This window comes from Cololabis saira, chromosome 5, assembly GCF_033807715.1.
Source record: "Cololabis saira isolate AMF1-May2022 chromosome 5, fColSai1.1, whole genome shotgun sequence".
NCBI lineage: Eukaryota > Metazoa > Chordata > Actinopteri > Beloniformes > Belonidae > Cololabis > Cololabis saira.
The window spans coordinates 15,169,015-15,189,070 of NC_084591.1; the positions used below are offsets into that span (position 1 = coordinate 15,169,015).

The 20,056-nt window shown below is 43.0% G+C and overlaps 1 protein-coding gene across 1 annotated transcript; it reads left to right on the plus strand.

The window, feature by feature from the left end:
* The first annotated feature begins 3,082 nt into the window (after positions 1-3,082).
* On the plus strand, positions 3,083-4,231 carry LOC133444851 (ciliary microtubule associated protein 1B-like). Its single transcript, XM_061722752.1, has 6 exons — positions 3,083-3,128; positions 3,284-3,487; positions 3,605-3,716; positions 3,755-3,866; positions 3,944-4,072; positions 4,151-4,231. The coding sequence occupies exons 1-6, from the start codon at positions 3,083-3,085 to the stop codon at positions 4,229-4,231; spliced, it is 684 nt and encodes a 227-aa protein (XP_061578736.1).
* Positions 4,232-20,056: the final 15,825 nt, after the last annotated feature.

Genomic DNA, 20,056 nt, shown 5'->3' on the forward strand with positions numbered 1-20,056 from the left:
CGCTGTCTTATAGACCTTCCTGTTGACTCTTCTGCTGCCCTCATCACTCCTGACAACTACTTCACCCACTCCATCCTGCCGGCACTCTCTTCTCCTCCTCTAAAAACGTAATAACAAAGTAATAGTTTTGAACACAGTTGAACAGAAATCCTAATATTAGCAGGAGGTATTAGAGGAATCATTTTAATGTGCAGTATTGAACTTAAATAAATGCCACACATAAACATCCATCCATCCATCCATCCATCCATCCATCCATCCATCCATCCATCCATCCATCCATCCATCCATCCATCCATCCATCCATCCATCCATCCATCCATCCATCCATCCATCCGTTACGTCCCTGTAAATTTACTATTTTTATTTACTATTTTTATTTATTATTTGTATCTGGTACTGGGGTGCAGAGGTTTAGTTGGATGAGTGTATTCCCTGTTGGAGGTGGCCTTTACTAAATCACCTGTCAGCTCAGGTCCACTGGTGTGGGAGGAGTTGGAGCTGCTGCAGGTGTGCTGATGGAGAGCGACGCCCACCTCTACCGGAAGCCAACCAGAGGGAACCTCTCCCCCTACAAAGCTGCTGCTGGAGCAGTGCTCATTGGCAGTCGTCTCACTCAAACCCATGTGTGAAGACGTGCTGTCCGTTCTGGCTGTTGTGTGACCTTTGGGGCCAAATGTTTGGTTTCCCTCAGCCTTTCTGCCCAAGCAGTTTGGTTCCTGCTAAATCTTGTTGGTTGTATCACTTGTGAATGGAAGCAGTAAGGTAAATAGAAAATGACTCCAACGTAACCCAAAGAAATAAGCAAAAAGAACTGGACCCTAACCTTAAAATAATAAATCCACTAACTAAACCTAACCTTTAACCAAAACAAAATTACAACAAAATTAACTATACTAAACTAACTACTCTAAATCAATCCTCAACAAATTAGGCTTTTACATCACTCAGGCGTTGGAGCCATCTAATATTTACATCTTAGATTTACATCTAATATTCACTCATCCAACTAAACCTCTGCACCCCAGTACCAGATACAAATAATAAATAAAAATAGTAATTTATAATCATCAGTTAACCTACTATGCATGTTTTTGGACTGTGGGAGGAAGCCGGAGTACCCGGAGGGAACCCACGCAAGCACGGGGAGAACATGCAAACTACACACAGAAAGACCCCCGCCCGGCCAGGGAGTTGAACCAGGGACCTTCTCGCTGAGGCAACAGTGCTAACCACCAAGCCACCGTGCTGCCCCACTCATAAACATTATTTATCAATTTGGAACATATTTCTAAGTTAACTTCAAACCCTGACTGGTTTGTTCCACCCATGTATTTAAAGGGGACCTATTATGGCATCTAATACCTATTTTAAACAGGCCTTGAATGTCTTAAAAACAAGCTTTTGATTGTTTTTTCTAAATAAATTAGAAATACAGCCTCTGAGCCATGTCTTTATCTTCCCATTCTCTAACCTCATTATCTATGCGGGATTCTGAGTGGGTGGGGAGGCTATGATAATGAGGCACAATGCTGATTGGCTGCCTGAATGACGCGATACACCGCTACGAAAAAATGGTGGAAGCTCCGGCCGGCGGAGTTAGTTGTGGATTTGTGCATTTTCGTTACGTAACGAAAGGGGGCAGAATCTGAACGGATCGTAGAAGCCACATCACACTGGATGGCTCATCCGGGCGGCTGTACAGACACTGCAGAATTTGGTTGCTTTCCTCCTTCTCTGAGTTGGCAGGCTGAGGGGAGACCACTTTATATATGTTAAAGCAATAGAAGCTGGACAGTTGACAGATGGACAGATGCACCCTGGGTTGGAACCTGGATGCTCCACCAACCGAGAGGGCCAAATCTGCTCTCTATGGCAGCCCCGTATTCACTGCCTGCACTTACAGGTAAATCTCAAATGACCTTTTTTTTTTTTTTCACAATGTGGCAGGGTGGAGGAGCTGCAGCCACTCAGGCTGATTAGGGCACAGGTGGGCCCAATCAGCCTCTCCACTCTGCCAGCCTTCATAAGACACTCAGAATGAAGAAGCTGGTGCGTGAGGTGCTTGTGCACTGGGTGATCTGCTGTTGGTGAAAAAGCCGAAATAAAGGTTCTGCACGAAAACTCCGTGTCTCTCCATCCTTCAGGCGGGCCCCGTAGCATCCACCCTGCTACATCTGGCGCCCAACGTGGGGCCCGAAGAATGGACGAGAGAGGCACGGAGCGGGCCCTGGACACGCTCGCCCGGGCCATGGCGGGCATGGCGGCCGCCTTCCGGGACCAGGGCGAGCGGCAGCTGGCCGCCATAGAAGCCCTGGTGGCCGCAGGGCGACCCACCCCTGCACCCCGTCTGAGGGCCGCCGCAGCAACGCGGGAGGAGCTGGCGGCGCCGCAGCTGAGAGGCCGAGAGGCAGAAGCTGCGGGCCGCCAAGTGACGGCTCTCGAGGCGGCGGGACCCGCGGAGCGACCCATCCCTGCACCCCGTCTGAGGTTCGCCGCGGCAGCGCTGGTGGCGCTGCAGCCGACCGGCCGTGAGGCAGTGGCTGCAGGCCGCCAGGCGACGGCTCCCGAGGCGGAGACGGAGGCGGAGTTGGCGGGGGAGGCGGCTTCGGAGGCGCAGCCGCCAGCGACGGCGGGTCCCGCGGAGACGGGGCCGGACCTGCGGCCAGAGCAGAGTGTGGGGGAAGAGGCGGTCCTGGAGGCGGACCAGCAGCCCACGCAGGGCTGCGTCGCGGAGGTGAAGGAGGCAGTCGTGCGCGCGCCGGGTGGCCCGAGGCCACCATGGGCCCGGCCCCGAGCGCATCCTCCACGGCGGGCGGGCCAACGCCGGGGGCGACCACCCCGACCGTTCCGCGGCTCAGGCCGACACCGGGGGCGAACACCCGACCAGGAAGCCTGGTGGGTTCCTCTCCCGCTCCGAGGGGGCTGGGGGGGGGAGTAGGCTCGGCCGGACGGACCCCGGCTCGAGGTTGCCGTTGGGGGTGTGTGGCAGGGTGGAGGAGCTGCAGCCACTCAGGCTGATTAGGGCACAGGTGGGCCCAATCAGCCTCTCCACTCTGCCAGCCTTCATAAGACACTCAGAATGAAGAAGCTGGTGCGTGAGGTGCTTGTGCACTGGGTGATCTGCTGTTGGTGAAAAAGCCGAAATAAAGGTTCTGCACGAAAACTCCGTGTCTCTCCATCCTTCGGGCGGGCCCCGTAGCATCCACCCTGCTACACACAAGTAGTATTATTATGGTTTCATCTCGGTATTAAGATTACCTCCCTTCAACCTTTGATTAAGGTCAATACAAACATGGCCCCACCAAACCGAAAGCACCGATGTTCTCTTTCGGACAACGTTTTTGGAAGGAAAATACTAACTGCTCTCCAGGACCAAGATATTTGATTCCTTCCAACATTACAAGACATGGCCACAGTTGTGCACCTGCATTTTCCATGCACAGCCGTCCAGAAGAACGCCAAATGGTCAAGACCCCTGGACCATGTCAGTGAGGCCCAGTATAACAGTCTTAAAACAGATTTTGCAGTGCTGATATCAACATACAAGCAGTTTACCTGTCAGCTGTTTCTCTATGTACTGTTTTTTTGGGGGGGGTTTCAGGCCACTACTCCCCAGAGCATTCAGCGAAAGTGAAATTTCCTTCAGCTCCTGCATATTCTCTAACTGGGAGGCGCAACCTGGACAGTAATAATGGCGTCCCAGGTAAGAAGCATATTTGGTGTCAGCTTTATATATGAGGAATATATTGCTGTTACAGCTGCCCCCTATCTTTGGGTCTAAAACTGTAACCACACCTTCAGCACCCAGCTATACAATGGCCAGTCGCCTTAAAACTGGGAGCTTCTATGAGGACCTGCAGAAGGTACATATAAATAGTCATTAAAGGAACAGAGCCTCCCCAGTGTGGTGCTGCTCTCAGTACTGTGATTTCTCCTCCACACCCCAGGCCCAGCTGTTTATGAAGCTGTGGACCCGTACATTTCTAGGCAGAAACCTCCACAGTACAGCATGATAGGGAGACATTTTCCTCCTCTAGACTCCACAAAGAAACCATACTATCCTGAGCGTGTAAGCAGCATTTCAGTTGATCAGAAACACCTTGAATGTTCAACTTTTGTTCAATATCAACATTTCTTTCCATTTTAGGTAAGCTTCACAAGCCCAACAGCTCCAAGCTTTACATTTGGACTGCGTCATTCTCAGTACATATTACCAATTTCCCAATAGATGTTTTTAATAAATCAGCAAACCTCTTAAAACTAAATAAATAAATGTATAAATTATATGATGATCTATTTGCATGATACGATTGAAATCATTTATCACCTAAAATGGTCTTTCCACATCGACACTATCAAGAAAAAGGAGCCGCTGACCACTTTCTGTCATCTGCAACTGCATCGCTGTCTCGTTTGGGTCTGCTACGAAACGGGACAGGGCCAGACTGCAACAGACAATTAGGGCTGCAGAGCGGATCATTGGAGCTGACCGTCCCTCCATCCAGGACCTGCACCGGTCCAGGGCCAGGGAAAGGGCAGCTACAATCTTTTCAAACCCCTCGCATCCTGGTCACAGACTGATCAACCTTCTCCCCTCTGGCGGACGATACAGGCATGGGCGTCGCACCCGTGGGGGAAGGGGGTGTTGCGACACCCCCACTTTTACAGAAAGATGATTTCATCCACCCCACTTTTTCCCAAGGTAAAACCGTTTTTGCCCATGGCCCACCCTTGCGATGCATCAGCATACCCAAATGGAGCGCACCTCAGTTCCCCATACGCTACATGAAAAATCATTGGTCAAATTAGATTGATTGAATGGCCATCCAGCCAATCACAGCCCTTTAACCAAAACCAGCCCGGCTGCTGCCCGGGAAAGTAAACATGCTACTCGGAGCTACTGTTAGTCGCTGCTGGCTGACAGTGAACAGCAGTATACTGTAGATATTCTTTTTGAGAGAGCAAGAGAGAGAAAGAGGAGGCAGAGATGCTTAAAAGGAAGAGACAGCAGCAGAGGATTGACCACTTTTTCAAGTCAAGTTGTCATGTAAGTGAATGCAGACGAAGCCAGCTCTACGCCCATGTACAAATGTTTTGCCCCCTCAAATCAAAATTCTAGAAGTTGAGAAAGCACATTTTAACAGATTGCCCACCAAATTAATGTATTTTCAAGTTGACACGTTTAATTAAAATTCGTCTTAGTGACTTATGAGATCATTAATAATTACAGTTTTTCTCTATTGCCAAAACACAAAACCCAGTACTCTAAACCAAATGACCAGTTGCCTAAACACATTTAGTAAAACTACCCCCCTTTTGCCACAACCACAAACACAATTCACCTGTAGACACTGTTCACAAAACCCATCCCCTTTTTCTCAAAACTCTAAACACATTTTGCCGTGCTAAAACACATTTTGCATATAACTCTGCTCCAATATGCATTGTGAAGCTCATGTGATGCAAAATGCTACCCACAATCAGCAAAACTTGAACACAATGAAAATACCTGGTGTCATTCAGTAAACACAACGACTCATAATTGAAAACACCTATTGCAAATGATGTGACCACACCTATATAAGTCAGTGCAGTTTGCTGAAGTCTCAAAAACAAAAATGGATGATCAAGACAGAAGAAGAGGAGTTCGTGTTAGAGGAGGGAGAGGAGAAGGTCGAGGAGGGAGAGGAGCGGGCCGAGGAGTGGGCCAAAGAGGAGAAGAAGCAGTCCAAAGAGAAGCAGGCCAAGGAGGGAGAGGAGAAGGAGGGCAAGCAAGACAACGTAATTTCATTACAGATGAAATGAGAGCAACAGTCATTAACCACGTCATTGTCCACGGCATGATAATGACCGAAGCGGGACAACGAGTCCAACCAAACCTCAGCAGATTCTCAGTGGCCACCATTATTCGGGCCTTCAGAGAACACAACAGGTACTTCATGTAGTAGTTTTTTAGTCACTACACTAGATGTACACAGTATACAGTAGTATAGTGGAGTGCATCTACATACAGACAAGTGCAATCATGGTTACAGTAAAAGTGTGTACTGTGAGGACCATTTCTGACCAAATGACTATGTTTGTTTCTCTAGAGTTGAAAGATTGCCATTTGCAGGTGGGAGGGCTTCCAGATTCACACCAGCCCAAGAGGTCCTCATTGTGGATATGGTTCGGGAGAACAATGTGATCAGACTACGGGAGAGGATCATTGGTGACAATTTGAACTTTCCGACCATTGACAATGTCAGCCTGACAACTATAGACAGAGTCCTCAAGTGCCAGAGAGTAAGAATGAAGCAGGCCTATAGGGTACCCTTTGAGCGCAACTCTGACAGAAAACACCTCCGTCACCAGTATGTGCAAGTAAGTACAGTACAATCCATGGCCTACAGTACTTTACATACAATACTATACTGCCGTACTGTAATGTGCTGTATTGACTGTCTTTCTGAACACCTGAAAACGCTATTTGTTTCCACAGAGGATGTTCCAGTTGGAGTCCATGGCCAGACCCCATGAATTTATATTTGTGGATGAGGCTGGCTTCAACCTCACAAAAAGGAGGAGGAGAGGCCGTAACATCATAGGATGGAGAGCTATCGTTGATGTGCCCGGCCAACGTGGAAGAAACATCACTCTCTGCGCTGCCATGAGTTCTAGAGGGCTTCTCCACCGGCATGCTGAACTTGGTGCCTACAACACTGAGCGTCTCCTCACCTTCCTAGGAGAGCTCAGAGATGTTTTGCATGACAATGACCACCTGAATGCTCGGCCAGCAGATCACCACGACCAGCAGATTCCTGGGCCAGCTGATCTTCCCATATACGTCATCCTCTGGGACAATGTTAGCTTCCATCGCAGTATCCAGTTCAGAGAGTGGTTTAACATCAATCAGCAATTCATTAATGTGTATCTGCCACCCTATTCTCCGTTCCTAAACCCAATAGAGGTGTTCTTCTCATCATGGCGGTGGAAGATCTATAACCGCCAACCTTACACCAGAGAGAACCTTCTCAGGGCTATGGACCTGGCCTGTGATGATGTGGCTGTGGAGGTGTTCCAAGGCTGGGTGCGGCATGCCAGGGCATTCTTCCCACGTTGTTTGGCTATGGACAATATTGCCTGTGACGTTGAGGAGGTCATGTGGCCCGACCCAGCCCGACGTGATGCCGCCCCATGATTTCGGTGTCAACATACAACATACTGTGTCAATTTTCAAACGTACTGTAATAAAAGAAATCGCACCCTGAACATTGTGTTCTCAATTGTTACTGTACTGTATCTATTGTGTGTAATGGATCCTCTATGGAGTTTACAGTACTCATATTTGCATTGAGTTGTGATATTACTGCATTTTCTGCATTATGTAACTATTCCCATGAAATGCACAAATCTATAGTAAATGCCCAAAACATATTTGAGAATAAATAAGGGTTGCTCAAATGCATCCTAGCAGTTGTGAAACTGTAAAAAGAACAGTCTCACACTGTGAAAATTGTGTTTTCAATTTTTTTGGTAATGTGGTTAATGATGCTCAGTAGTGTTTACATTTTTGCAGGCCTTGAGTGGTATTTTGGTGTCAGAGTTTGCTTTTGAGCATACGAGCATCTGTTTTGGTGTGATGGGTTGGTTTTTGAGCATGTGAGCATCTGTTTTGGTGTGATGGGTTGGTTTTTGAGCATATGAGCATCTGTTTTGGTGTGATGGGTTGGTTTTTGAGCATATGAGCAACTGTTTTGGTGTGATGGGTTGGTTTTGAAAAGAAACTGTGATGTTTAGTGTACGTAGCTTTAGAAAAGTGTTTTGTGTTTAGAGTTTTGTGAAAAGTGAGGGCAGTATCGTGAAATGTGTTTAAGCAATAGAGAAAAACTGTAACAACAGGGGAAAAAGGAAAATATAACATTATATGTTCAGTCAACTCGGTCATATTTTGTAAATATTGGCTATAGTAAGAAGTCTTATTGTTAGGTTCAAATATATTTGAGAATTTGGCCATCCAATTAAGATAAATGTTATGTTGTTGGTTGTTTAAAATCTGGGTGAAGGATATTTTATTTGCAATAAAAATATTAAAATCTTCAATAATAAGAGAGAAATAAAAATAATATAGAGTGAAATAAAAGCTAGGATAAGAGATTATTTAAAACAGTAAGAGCAATAGAATATACGTAAAATAATTCATAAAAAGCAGATAAAAGAAATCAGGTTCTAAGTTTACATAAAAGATTTCAACACTTCCATGTTCAGGAATATTAACACTGAGTTCTTTATGTAGGATGCTAATGAGGAAGTGAGTCAGAAGGACAAAGGAGAGCATGGAGAAGAAGAGGGAGAGAACAGAAGAGAAGAAGAGGGAGAGAACATGAGAGAAGAAGAGGGAGAGAACATGAGAGAAGAAGAGGGAGAGAACATGAGAGAAGAAGAGGGAGAGAACAGAAGAGAAGAAGAGGGAGAGAACATGAGAGAAGAGGGATAGAACATGAGAGAGGAGGGAGAGAACAGAAGAGAAGAAGAGCGAGAGAACAGAGGAGAAGAAGAGGGAGAGAACAGAAAAGAAGATGGAGAGGAGGGAGAGGGTGTGAACACAGGAGAAGAAGAGGGAAATGGTGAAGATGAAGAAAGAATGGCGTTGGACATGTCTGCATCTAAACCAAATCAACCAGATCCAAAATGTATGATTAAACAGTCAGTGGGAAAACATGTACTTACATTTCAAACACAGTGGTACACCAGATTCCCGTGGCTCCATTTTAGTCCTGGTGTGGAGGGTGTGCTATGCTTTTACTGTTCGAAAGCATTTGAAAAAGACACCTCACCACTGGCAAAGAATGCAAAACCTGCATTTATTTCAGCAGGCTTCAAAAACTGGAGAAAGGCCATTGAGCGATTCAGTAAACATGAGCAGTCTGATTGTCACAAGACAGCAATAACTACCCATCTGTATGAGGACAGATCAGTTCAGTGTCAGCTGGCTAGTGTGGCTGCATCAAAACAAGAGGAAGCAAGGGAATGCCTCCTTAAAATAATTGGTGCTGTTCAGTTGTTGGCAAGACAGGGTTTAGCTCTAAGGGGCCATGATTCACGCGAGGGAAATCTTGATCAACTACTCAAGTTTAAAGCGGAAGGAGATCCATGCCTTTCCAGGTGTTTGGCAATTAAAAAGGATGTTTACACATCAGGAACCATTCAAAACGAGTTCCTTAACTTGATGAGCACCTCCAATGTCAGGGAGATTTCTGACAAGATTCGATCAATTCCACACTTGCAGTTCCCCATAATGATGTATGGCACTAGAGATCAGTCAGGAAAGGAGCAACAGGCATTATGCTTAAGGTATGTTGACCATGATTTGGTTGTGCATGAGGAATTTATTGGACTGTATGAGGTTTCATTGACCACTGGAGAAAATCTGGCAAGGGTTGCGAAGGATGTGTTGCTACGCCTGAATTTGCCCATCACAGGCTTACGTGGCCAAGCCTATGATGGAGCAGCAAACATGGCTGGTAAATATTCAGGGGCACAGGCCATCATTCAGAGAGAGCAACCGCTTGCTCCATATGTGCACTGTGGTGCACATTGCGTGAACCTTATCACCCAGCAAGCCTGCACTGCCTCAGCTGTTATTCGTAACTCCATGGAATGGGTTCATGAGTTGGGAGAGTTTTTTTTGGCCAGTCAGGCCAGCTTAAGGATATCTTCAAGGGAATCGCAAAAACTGAGGAGGGGCCACAGCAGGCTATAAGACCTCTTTGTCCCACACGATGCACAGTTCGCACAAGTGCCATACATGCTGTGTTGACACCAATATGAGCATGTATTGCATGCTTTGAGTGAGATGGCAACAGGTCAGTCAGATGCAGCAGGCAGGGCTCAGGGATTATATGAAAAATTTCAGCAGGGAAATGTTGTTCTTGGTCTTTTGCTTGCCTTAGACACAACAGAAGAGTTGGAGACTCTCAATGTTTCTCTCCAGCGCCGAACACAGACTATAGATGGCATGCTTTCTGCTGTTGCCTGTGTGAAAGAAACCTTTGCAAAAAGAAGAAACCCAGACAGTATCGAAACTGTTCACAGCAAAGCATCACAGATGTGTGAAATGCTTGGTCTAACGCCAGTTGCATCTCCACGTCACCATAAGCCACCTCAGCGTTTTACCGGCTCTGCTTCTGCACATGTGCATGCATCCCCCTCTGAGTACTACAGAACAGAGTACTACAAAGTCTGAGAACAATCAGAAATTTGGAGCAAGTCCTCTTAACTGGAGAGATACATGATTCTGTGCAAAGGTACCCAGAGCTAAATCCAGGAAGCCTGAAGATACAGCTTGCAATGTTCAGAAACAAGTATAACTTCCAGTCCAGCAGTGATGTTGTTGGCATTTTGCAGAGGATGTGTCCAGAGGTCCGTTGCCTCTTTGATCAAGTTGAGACACTAGTGAGACTGCTAATTGTTGTCCCAGTGTCATCAGCTGAGGCAGAAAGAGGGTTCAGTGGGCTCCGGAGTCTCAAGACATGGCTCAGGAGTACCATGACACAAACACGTCTGAACAGTGTGGCTGTGTGTCATATTCACAAGGAAAAGCTGGACATGTGGGACAGGAAGGCAATTGCCAAAGAATTTGTGTTATGTAAAGAAAGTAGGAAGACCACTTTTGGATGTTTTGAGCAGTTTTTGCTTTTTGTCAACAAAACAAGTTCTGTGTTCATTGTCAGATTTCACCCCATAATTGTTTTTTTTAAGGGACAATGATACCTTTTGTTATTTCTGACACTACGCTTTTTGTAATGTGAAAACTGTTGTGTTATTGCCAATTTCACCTTGTCTTTGTTTTCATAAAAACGCATGTTCCTCTCAGTTCATAATTACTGACTCTGTGTTGGAAGAGCCTCTGAATACAGTCTGGGAGCATAGTATTATTTATGTTAAACATTAGTAGCTACATATCTTGGAATAAAGGGCGTGGTGCTATAATGTATATCTGGCAGCCAGGATGCGGTGCTCATGTGCCACCCCTAGAACACCCCCACTTTTAAAATCACTGCTCCACCCCTGGATACAGGGCACTGTTTGCAAAAACCGGCCGACACAAAGACGACAGCTTCTTCCCCCAAGCAGTCACTCTGTTGAACAGTAACAGAACAGTAACAGACCCCCCGCCCCCTCACACCACACCTCAAACACTGTTCTGCTCATCTACATCGTGTATTTCAACTTTACAGTTACAATAGTGTTATTAATACATTATCATTGCACTGAACTGCTTTGCACTATTATTTTAAGATACACCGTATACCACCCATAGTGTCTATTTATTTATTTGCAAATGTACCTACTTTATTGATTCTCATACATAGACATATTCCCCTTCCTCCATTCTATTCTTACTGTTTTGTTTTTATTCTCTGTACTCGTTTTATGTTTTATTTTTTATCCGTATATGTTAAGTGAATGTTGTACTTGCAAGCAAAGATCAACCCGAGTCCAATTCCTTGTTTGTGTCTGCAAAGCTGGCCAATAAAGCTGATTCTGATTTGGTTCTCACAGGTGTTGCAGTTTGGAAAATACAACCAAAGCTGAACGTCAAGGCATGACAATATGTTGTCATCATTTTTACAACAGCTAAGACAAAATGTACAAGCAGTGAGACTGTTGTGATCGAATTGATCACCCCGGGTTTGTTGATTCACCTGGAAAAGGTAAACAAAGACACAAAACTGGGATATAATTAAAGAAGGCCTCATGAGGGAGATCCCGCAGAGCAGAGCTCTTGCAGCCTGCTTGTTCAATCCTCCTGCTGATCTACCCCTCTTTGTCCTGAGAACAACCGGTTGGCCCAACACTCGGGACCTGATGGGTTCCCGAGTGAATTTCTTAAGAAGTTTTCGAACCAACTTGCCCCTATTTTGCTCTCCATATTTGAAGAATCATTCACTACTGGCTCCCTCCCTCCAACCATGCGACAAGCAGTCATATCACTTATCCCTAAAAAGGATAAAAATCCCCAGGAATGCGGTTCATACCGACCTATTTCGCTCTTGAATGTGGACAGTAAAATTCTTTCAAAGATGCTAGCCTGTCGTTTAGAAGCTGTCCTGCCCTCAATTATATGTGACGATCAAACAGGTTTTATTAAAGGTCGGCATTCTTTTAATTCTTTTAATATACAGCCCCTGTACAATATTCTTTATGATCCCACTCCACTTGATATTCCGGAAATACTAATATCTCTTGATGCTGAGAAAGCATTCGATCGGGTGGAGTGGGATTATCTTTTTTACACCCTCAAACAATTCGGTTTTAGGTATTTGCAAGTCCGAGATTTTGTTCGCATTAATTTTCCTGGATTCCCTGCTCTTCCTCCTTCTATTCTTGTTGATACACTATTGGATATTAAACCCAGCTGCAAAGGCTCAATTTCAATATTGTACAGTACTCTTCTCAATAGTCGGACTGTAGCCTCTGACACCTTTCGCAATGCCTGGTCCGTAGAACTTGGTGAAGATATAGATCCTGCCACCTGGGAGAAGGCTCTGAGTAGGGTTCACTCCTCGTCTATCTGTGCTCGCCATGGAGTTCTACAGTGTAAAGTGGTGCATAGAGTTCACTGGTCTAAGACTAAGCTGGCTCATATATACCCTGACATCGACCCAAACTGTGACAAATGTCATCTAGGTCCAGCTCATCTCAGTCACATGCTCTGGTCTTGCCCCACCCTTGCTCCGTTCTGGGATTGCGTTTTTAACTCCCTGTCAGCTATCACATCTGCCAACATCCGACCCTCGCCACTACTCGCCCTGTTTGGTGTCCTACCCACTGCCCTTTCACTGCCGTCCCACTTTACTGAGCTTGTTGCCTTTCTCACATTGTTAGCAAGACGTGCCATTCTGATGCGGTGGAAGCGCCCTTACCCTCCCTTTCATTCTCAATGGATTAAAGACGCCCTGCATTTTATGAGACTGGAAAATATTAAATACTCTCTTCGTTTCTCCGAACGGAAGTTCCATAAAATATGGCGACCCTTCCTAGATCATGTCAGATCTCTCCAATTAGAGATCGACCCTGACATCTAGACAACCTAGTCTTGATGCCCCCCACGCATGCACGCACGCACGCGCACACACACACACACACACACACACACACACACACACACACACACACACACACACACACACACACACACACACACACACACACACACACACACACACGAGCATTAGCCTATAGTGCAGTAGCAGTGTTTTTTTTTTGTTTTTTTTTTTTATTTATTTGTTTGTTTTTTTTTTCATTTATGCACGTACTTGTGTTAATTTCGTTTTTACTTGTACGGGAGGGTGGGGGTGGGAATTGGGGAAAAACTACCTCTTTTTTGGTACCCTGTTCCACGGTATGCATCTATGCATCAGTTTCTCTCTGTGTAGGTGGTGTATTGTATATTTGTTTGCTCAAAGTTTCATAAATAAATCATACAAAAAAAAACAAAAACTATTCGGTTTTGGATCAAGATTTGTTTCCTGGATAAGGGTGCTTTACTCTTCCCCACTGGCAGCTGTCCGAACAAATAATAATCTCTCCTCCTACTTTCCACTGCGTCGCGGCACTAGACAGGGTTGCCCTCTGTCTCCTCTTCTATTTGCTCTCGCAGTAGAGCCACTGGCGATAGCGCTGCGTGGTGCAGTTGGCATTAAAGGAATACAGAGAAATGGTTCTAAGCATAAAGTATCCCTTTATGCTGACGACATGCTTTTATACCTTTCGGACCCGTTAGTCAGCCTACCAGCAACACTACGTTTTCTGGAAGACTTTGGGAAAATATCAGGTTATAAAGTCAACCTACAAAAAAGTGAGATCATGCCAGTGAATACTGCAGCCAAACTGATTCCACTTGACACATTTCCCCTTAAAATAAGTACATATAAATTTAAACATCTAGGGATCTGGGTCACACATAATATCAAAGACCTCTTTGGGGCCAATTTCCCTCCATTGCTTCATCGCCTAAACAAGATATAGAACGTTGGATTTACTACCCTTATCACTAGGGGGAAGAATCAATACAATAAAAATGAATGTGCTGCCCAAATACCTGTATTTATTTCAATGTATTCCGGTATTCTTATCAAAATCATTCTTTCTGTCCATAGACAAATTGGTATCTGGATTTATCTGGAACAAGAAAAACCCTCAAATTCGCAAAAGCATGTTACAGAGACACCGTCAGCATGGTGGACTCTCTCTTCCTAATTTTCAATTATATTATTGGGCTGCTAACATATAGTCGGCTGCATTTATGACTTGACCCCAAAAAAATTCTAACAAAAGGTTTTTCAGTGGATTATTGTAGTACTAGGTGTACTTAATGACATCCTAAAAGTCTACCAAAATCTGACCACCAGAAAGGTGTATTTTTCAAGCTGGCGACCAAGGTGGCCAAGAAATCCCAGGTGAATAGGGTAAACATTTTAACAAACAGATATCATCATGAAACTTCCCCAGTTAATTACTTACATGAAGACAAAAAAAAATTGCATTGGAAGTTTTTTTAAATTGTATGTGTAACTATGCAAATTAGGTGTATCTCATTGAATATGCGCCAATTCGCATAAAATAACCATTGCTCCTTATTCTTTAACAGAGGCAAGCATTTTTGGTGCCAAACCCCATGTTTTTTGATAAAAGCATCTAATTAGAATATTTAAATTATAGTGACATTATTAGCCATGCACATTTAACATTTAATAAAACGGTTATGAAATCGGTTATGAACATATCTATATTAAATGTACAATTTCCAGTTTCACTTCTATTTCTAATCCTGTATTCAGGAGCTTTCTTTATACCTGTGGTCTAAAAAATCCATTGACTACTACAGTGTGGTACTGTGAAATTAGTCAAAACAGGGCCGCCACGTGAAGGCTCAGTACCGCTAACCCCTATAGTTTTTTTTTTTTTTTTTCATTGTTTTTTTTGTATTTTTATCTTTTTTTCTCATTGTTTTTATGTTTTTAAGTTCGCTGCAGTTGTTTCTTGTTTATCTTGTATGTTTTTTTATTTTTGTTTTGTTTTTTCCTTTCACAGTTCGTCGTCACACTCCTCCTCCCATAAAGGTAGATTCTGTAGATTCTCACAGTTTTCAACTTGACATGGTCCACAAGCAGGCATGCATGGTAGTCCATATGCTCTGCAACTGCACCGTTGTGTTCGGCAGGCGGTTTTGCAATAACAGTGGACCATCTGCAGGAGGCTTTCTGGGGCAGCAGTCTTATTGGTCATACCTGGCAGGAAGATATTGCCCTCCAGTTTCCACCCCCAATCCACTGGGTTCATGTCACTCTCCTTTTCCATCCACACCATGATCTGGAAATAAACTCTTTGACAATGGTATTTACTCGAGGACTCTGTAGGAGGGAGACGTTCTGGAGTAACAAATGACTTAGCAGAAACAATTTTCTTGCTAAAAAGGTTGTAGCGCAAAGAAGCAAGTGAATCAGTACTCTTGCCGCCAAAAAACACTGCCATTGCCTTGCTCCCATGGTCCTCGATGACATTCCTTGCCTGATTTGGGAGCAGAAACACATTTGCACAGGACTGGATGGTTGATTCACGTTTCACAAGTTTCTGGAATGCTGACTGTTTCCCGACACTAAAGATGCGGGAAGTTGTATCACATCCTGTGAAAGCATGAATAAAGAGCAACTGGGAACACAACTCACTACCCAGGACTTGTTTCATCTCTCTGATGTTGTACACTTTACTAGCTTTGGACTTATCTGAACAAAAATAGTGGTCTCTATTGTTTGTCTCAGCATAGTAGAGCAGAAGAATAAGCAAGTCTGTATCCTCTCCTATCAAGGTTGTGGTCTGATGTTCTGATGCTTTGACTGCAGTTTTGACTATGTCAACATCTGCATCACCTGATGCATTGATAACACTGCAGCACAGCGACGATCAGTATTGCTGTAACAGTGAGGAGGTGAGAAAATACAGTACAGTGGATTCTTTTAATTTAATAATTTTGTTTAAAGAATCATGAAAAATCGTAATCGTGGGCTAAAAATCGTGAATCGAATCGAATCATGACCCGAGTGAATCGTTACATATATACTTGTGTCTGTATATTTTTGTATATTACTAATATAAGAATTCACAATCGTTATCTTTATTGGCCATTTTCTCAAAATGAGTTTTTACCTCTAACAGCGTAAACCCACCGGACGCCGAAGCAGAGCGGAAGCACCGCGCGCGGAGGCAGTCTCCTTGGTTAAACAGGGCGTGAGCCTCCGCAGGCACTCTGCTCCGCTCCGCCTGCAGAGTGATAAGAGTTTTCCAAAATCTCCTGTCTAAATTTGTATCTGATAGGTGAATAAGGTCAAACAATAATTTTTAACCTAGCTTTATCCAATGTTAAGATATATGTTCCTTTATGCGAATTGGCGCATATTCAATGAGATACACCTAATTTGCATAGTTACACATACAATTTAAAAAAACTTCCAATGCAATTTTTTTTTGTCTTCATGTAAGTAATTAACTGGGGAAGTTTCATGATGATATCTGTTTGTTAAAATGTTTACCCTATTCACCTGGGATTTCTTGGCCACCTTGGTCGCCAGCTTGAAAAATACACCTTTCTGGTGGTCAGATTTTGGTAGACTTTTAGGATGTCATTAAGTACACCTAGTACTACAATAATCCACTGAAAAACCTTTTGTTAGAATTTTTTTGGGGTATGATGGTTTTTTTTCATATATGCAGCTGACTAATAAGGATTTTGTTATATTGGAAGGAGATTTTATCTCATGGCACTGGCCCCAAATGGCTACAACTCGAAAACGCATCCTGTGGTCCCACTTCTTTACATGCCTTACTCTGCTCAAGACTCCCCCTCTCTGAACCTATATCAATGTATACCTCAAATCCAATTGTGAAGCATTAGTTTAAGATTTGGAAACAGTTCAGACGAGCCATTGGACTCAATTACTTCTCGATCTATGCCCCCATAGTGAGAAATCACATGTTTAAACCATCAATTACAGATGAAGCATTTGACATTTGGGCTAGAAGTGGGGTCACCACAATAAAGGATCTATTCATCAACAATACATTCATGTCCTTTGAACAACTGACACTAAAATTCGATATCCCCAGATCACATTTTCCATTTAGATTTTTGCAGCTCCGTAGTTTTATATCAACATTACTCAATCATTTCCCATCACAACCATCCAGTTCTCTCTTAGATTCAATTTTGAAACTTAGTCCACTATCGAAAAGGAATATTGGGATAGTCTATAATTTGTTAAACACGCACAATTTGGAACCTTTAACATCAATAAGGAATCAGTGGGAGGAAGATTTGGGGATGCAGTTTTCTGATGAAATTTGGTTAAAAGCTCTGGATAGAATTCATTCCTCTTCAATTTGCCTTCGACATACGGTCATCCAGTTTAAGGTTTTATATCGTCTCCACTGGTCCAAATCAAAATTAGTTAAATTTGTGCCTAATATCAATCCTATGTGTGATCGTTGTGGACAAACACCAGCCACCCTTGCACATATGTTTTGGTTTTGTTCGAAACTAAATAATTTCTGGCAATTAATATTTAAAACATTCTCAGACGTTCTAAAGGTACCCATACGACCTTCCGCTACCATTGCATTATTCGGAGTAGCTCCACAAGATGTACACCTTAGTCGCCGGGCAAAAAATATGATAGCATTTGCTTCTCTTTTGGCCAAACGACTTATTTTGTTAAAATGGAAGAACAAACTCCCCCCAACTTTTAAATTATGGGTTAAGGATCTTGCACGTCATTTGGCACTGGAGAGAATTTGTTACTCCACAAGAGGGTGTGCCCAGACATTCTATGATATCTGGCAACCTTTCTTAACCTATATAGGAAAAATGGACGCCACTGAGATTGCAGGGGTGTGACACTGACCCTTATATTGTATAATTTACTTACTTGTTATCTGTAATGTTTATATTTATTTATTTATTTATTTTTATTTATTTGTATGTTTTTATTTATTTTTAACTTTATTGTCTTTATTTTTATCTCTGAATGGTACAATAACGTAGTTGTAGGGATGGGGCTCCGTTGGAGCAAGACATGTGAGGGTTATAGGTGTTTATCCTATTTACTATGTTAATTCTAATTCTCTTGTATGTAATTATTTTGTGAAAATTGAAAAAAACAATAAAAAGACCTTTGAATAAAAAAAAATGTACCAGCAGTGTGGGCAACCTAGGTACATCCTTAATGCTGCCACAGTCATAAAGAGAGTACGTTTCATCAGGATTCTGCTGATCAAAAGCTCTTGAAGATGCATCCGAATGAACCATCTTTAACGATGTAAAGGATGTTGTTCTAGTTTATAGAACAATGTCCTCTGAACAGAAGAGATGACAGACCTTTGTTGAAACCAAACGCAGCATATCAGCACAAACAAATCATGCTATCTATAAAGCGTGGTAGTGGAGCGCTGATGACTATAGCTTGGTTGATCACAAATGGTTGACCACAAATGTGTACCGTCTGCTGGAGCCTATCCCAGCTCATCACAGGCGAGAGGCAGGGGTACATCCTGGACAGGTCACCAGTCCATCGCAGGGCCACATATAATATGTATGAAAATGTGACATATTCACACAAACAACCAGACACACACACTCACAAATTTAAAAATCACCAATTAACCTAATAATAATATATATTTTTTTAATTTACCTTTATTTTACCAGGTTTGTCCCATTGAGATCTAGGATCTCTTTTTCAAGGGAGACCTGACCAAAAATGGCAGCTTTAAAAGTTACAGACAAAACAACATCAACAACAACAGAAATGGAAGGACAATGCAAGATAGCTCACAAAACAGTGCCAGTAAATAAGTTACAATACTTAAAAACAGTGACAAGTACCAACAGAGTCATTTAAAAATGTATTTGTAAGAGCTTTAAAATCAGACAATGAGACTAATGTGTTTAGCTTCAGGTCTTTTTGGAGGCTATTCCAAGCAAGTGGGGCAGAACAGCTGAAGGCTTTCTTCCCTAGATTGGTCCTCGCACTTGAAATGGACAGCAGGATAGCATCATTTGATCTCAATAATAATTAATTGTAATACATTTTTAATTGTAATAATTGTATTAGGGCAGCACGGTGGCCTCACAGCAAGAAGGTCCCCGGTTCGACTCCCTGACCAGGCGGGGGTCTTTCTGTGTGGAGTTTGCACGTTCTCCCCGTGCTTGTGTGCCTCCGGTTACTCCGGCTTCCTCCCACAGTCCAAAAACATGCATATTAGGTTAATTAGTGATTCTAAATTGCCCTTAAGTGTGAGTGTGAGTGTACATGGTTGTGTGTTTATATGACTGGTGACCTGTCCAGGGTGTAACCCCTGCCTCTCACCTGAAATGAGCTGGGATAGGCTCCAGCAGACCCCCGTGACCCCGCAAAGGATAAAGCGGGTATAGATAATGGATGGATAATAATAATAATCCTCATAATGTTAATAATAATAATAATAATAATAATAATAATAATAATAATAATAATATAACCTCAATCATATGCTGTAACAATGCATCTTTCATTAACCATATCTACCTCATACTGCTGCACCTATCACTTTAAAAAAAAAATTGTATATACCAGGGTTTCCGCTGGGTTTTAAAAAGTATTAAAAAGTGATAAATGAAAATTGCCAAATTTAAGGCCATTAAAAGTGTTAAATTCACTGTCAGAGCTATTATTTTTTTTAAAATTGGTATTATTTTTTACCTTTTACATTTTAAGCAGTCTATTTTATTGTCATTCACAAAGTGAAATAAATGTGAAACATCTGGTCAACATCAATGAGTCTATAAATCTGTTCCGTATAGTGTTCTATAGTTCAAAATCTGTATTAATGTTAAAAGGTCTGTGATTAACACTTAATGTTGTGACAGTTTTTTTTTAAAAATCTGAAGGTAGTGAAAAAGGTATTAAATTGGTATTAAATTTAACATAAGGATTGCTGTATAAACCCAATACGTTAATAAGAGCCATTTGTCTAT

What these genes read in the sequence shown, in the direction of transcription:
- LOC133444851 (XM_061722752.1), top strand. Translation starts at nt 3,083, where the DNA reads ATGAAGAAGCTGGTGCGTGAGGTGCTTGTGCACTGGGTGATCTGCT. An exon ending in GGTCAAGACCCCTGGACCAT is followed by an intron (nt 3,488 to 3,604) that starts GTCAGTGAGGCC and finishes GGGGGGTTTCAG; the next exon opens with GCCACTACTCCCCAGAGCAT. An exon ending in TCTATGAGGACCTGCAGAAG is followed by an intron (nt 3,867 to 3,943) that starts GTACATATAAAT and finishes TTTCTCCTCCAC; the next exon opens with ACCCCAGGCCCAGCTGTTTA.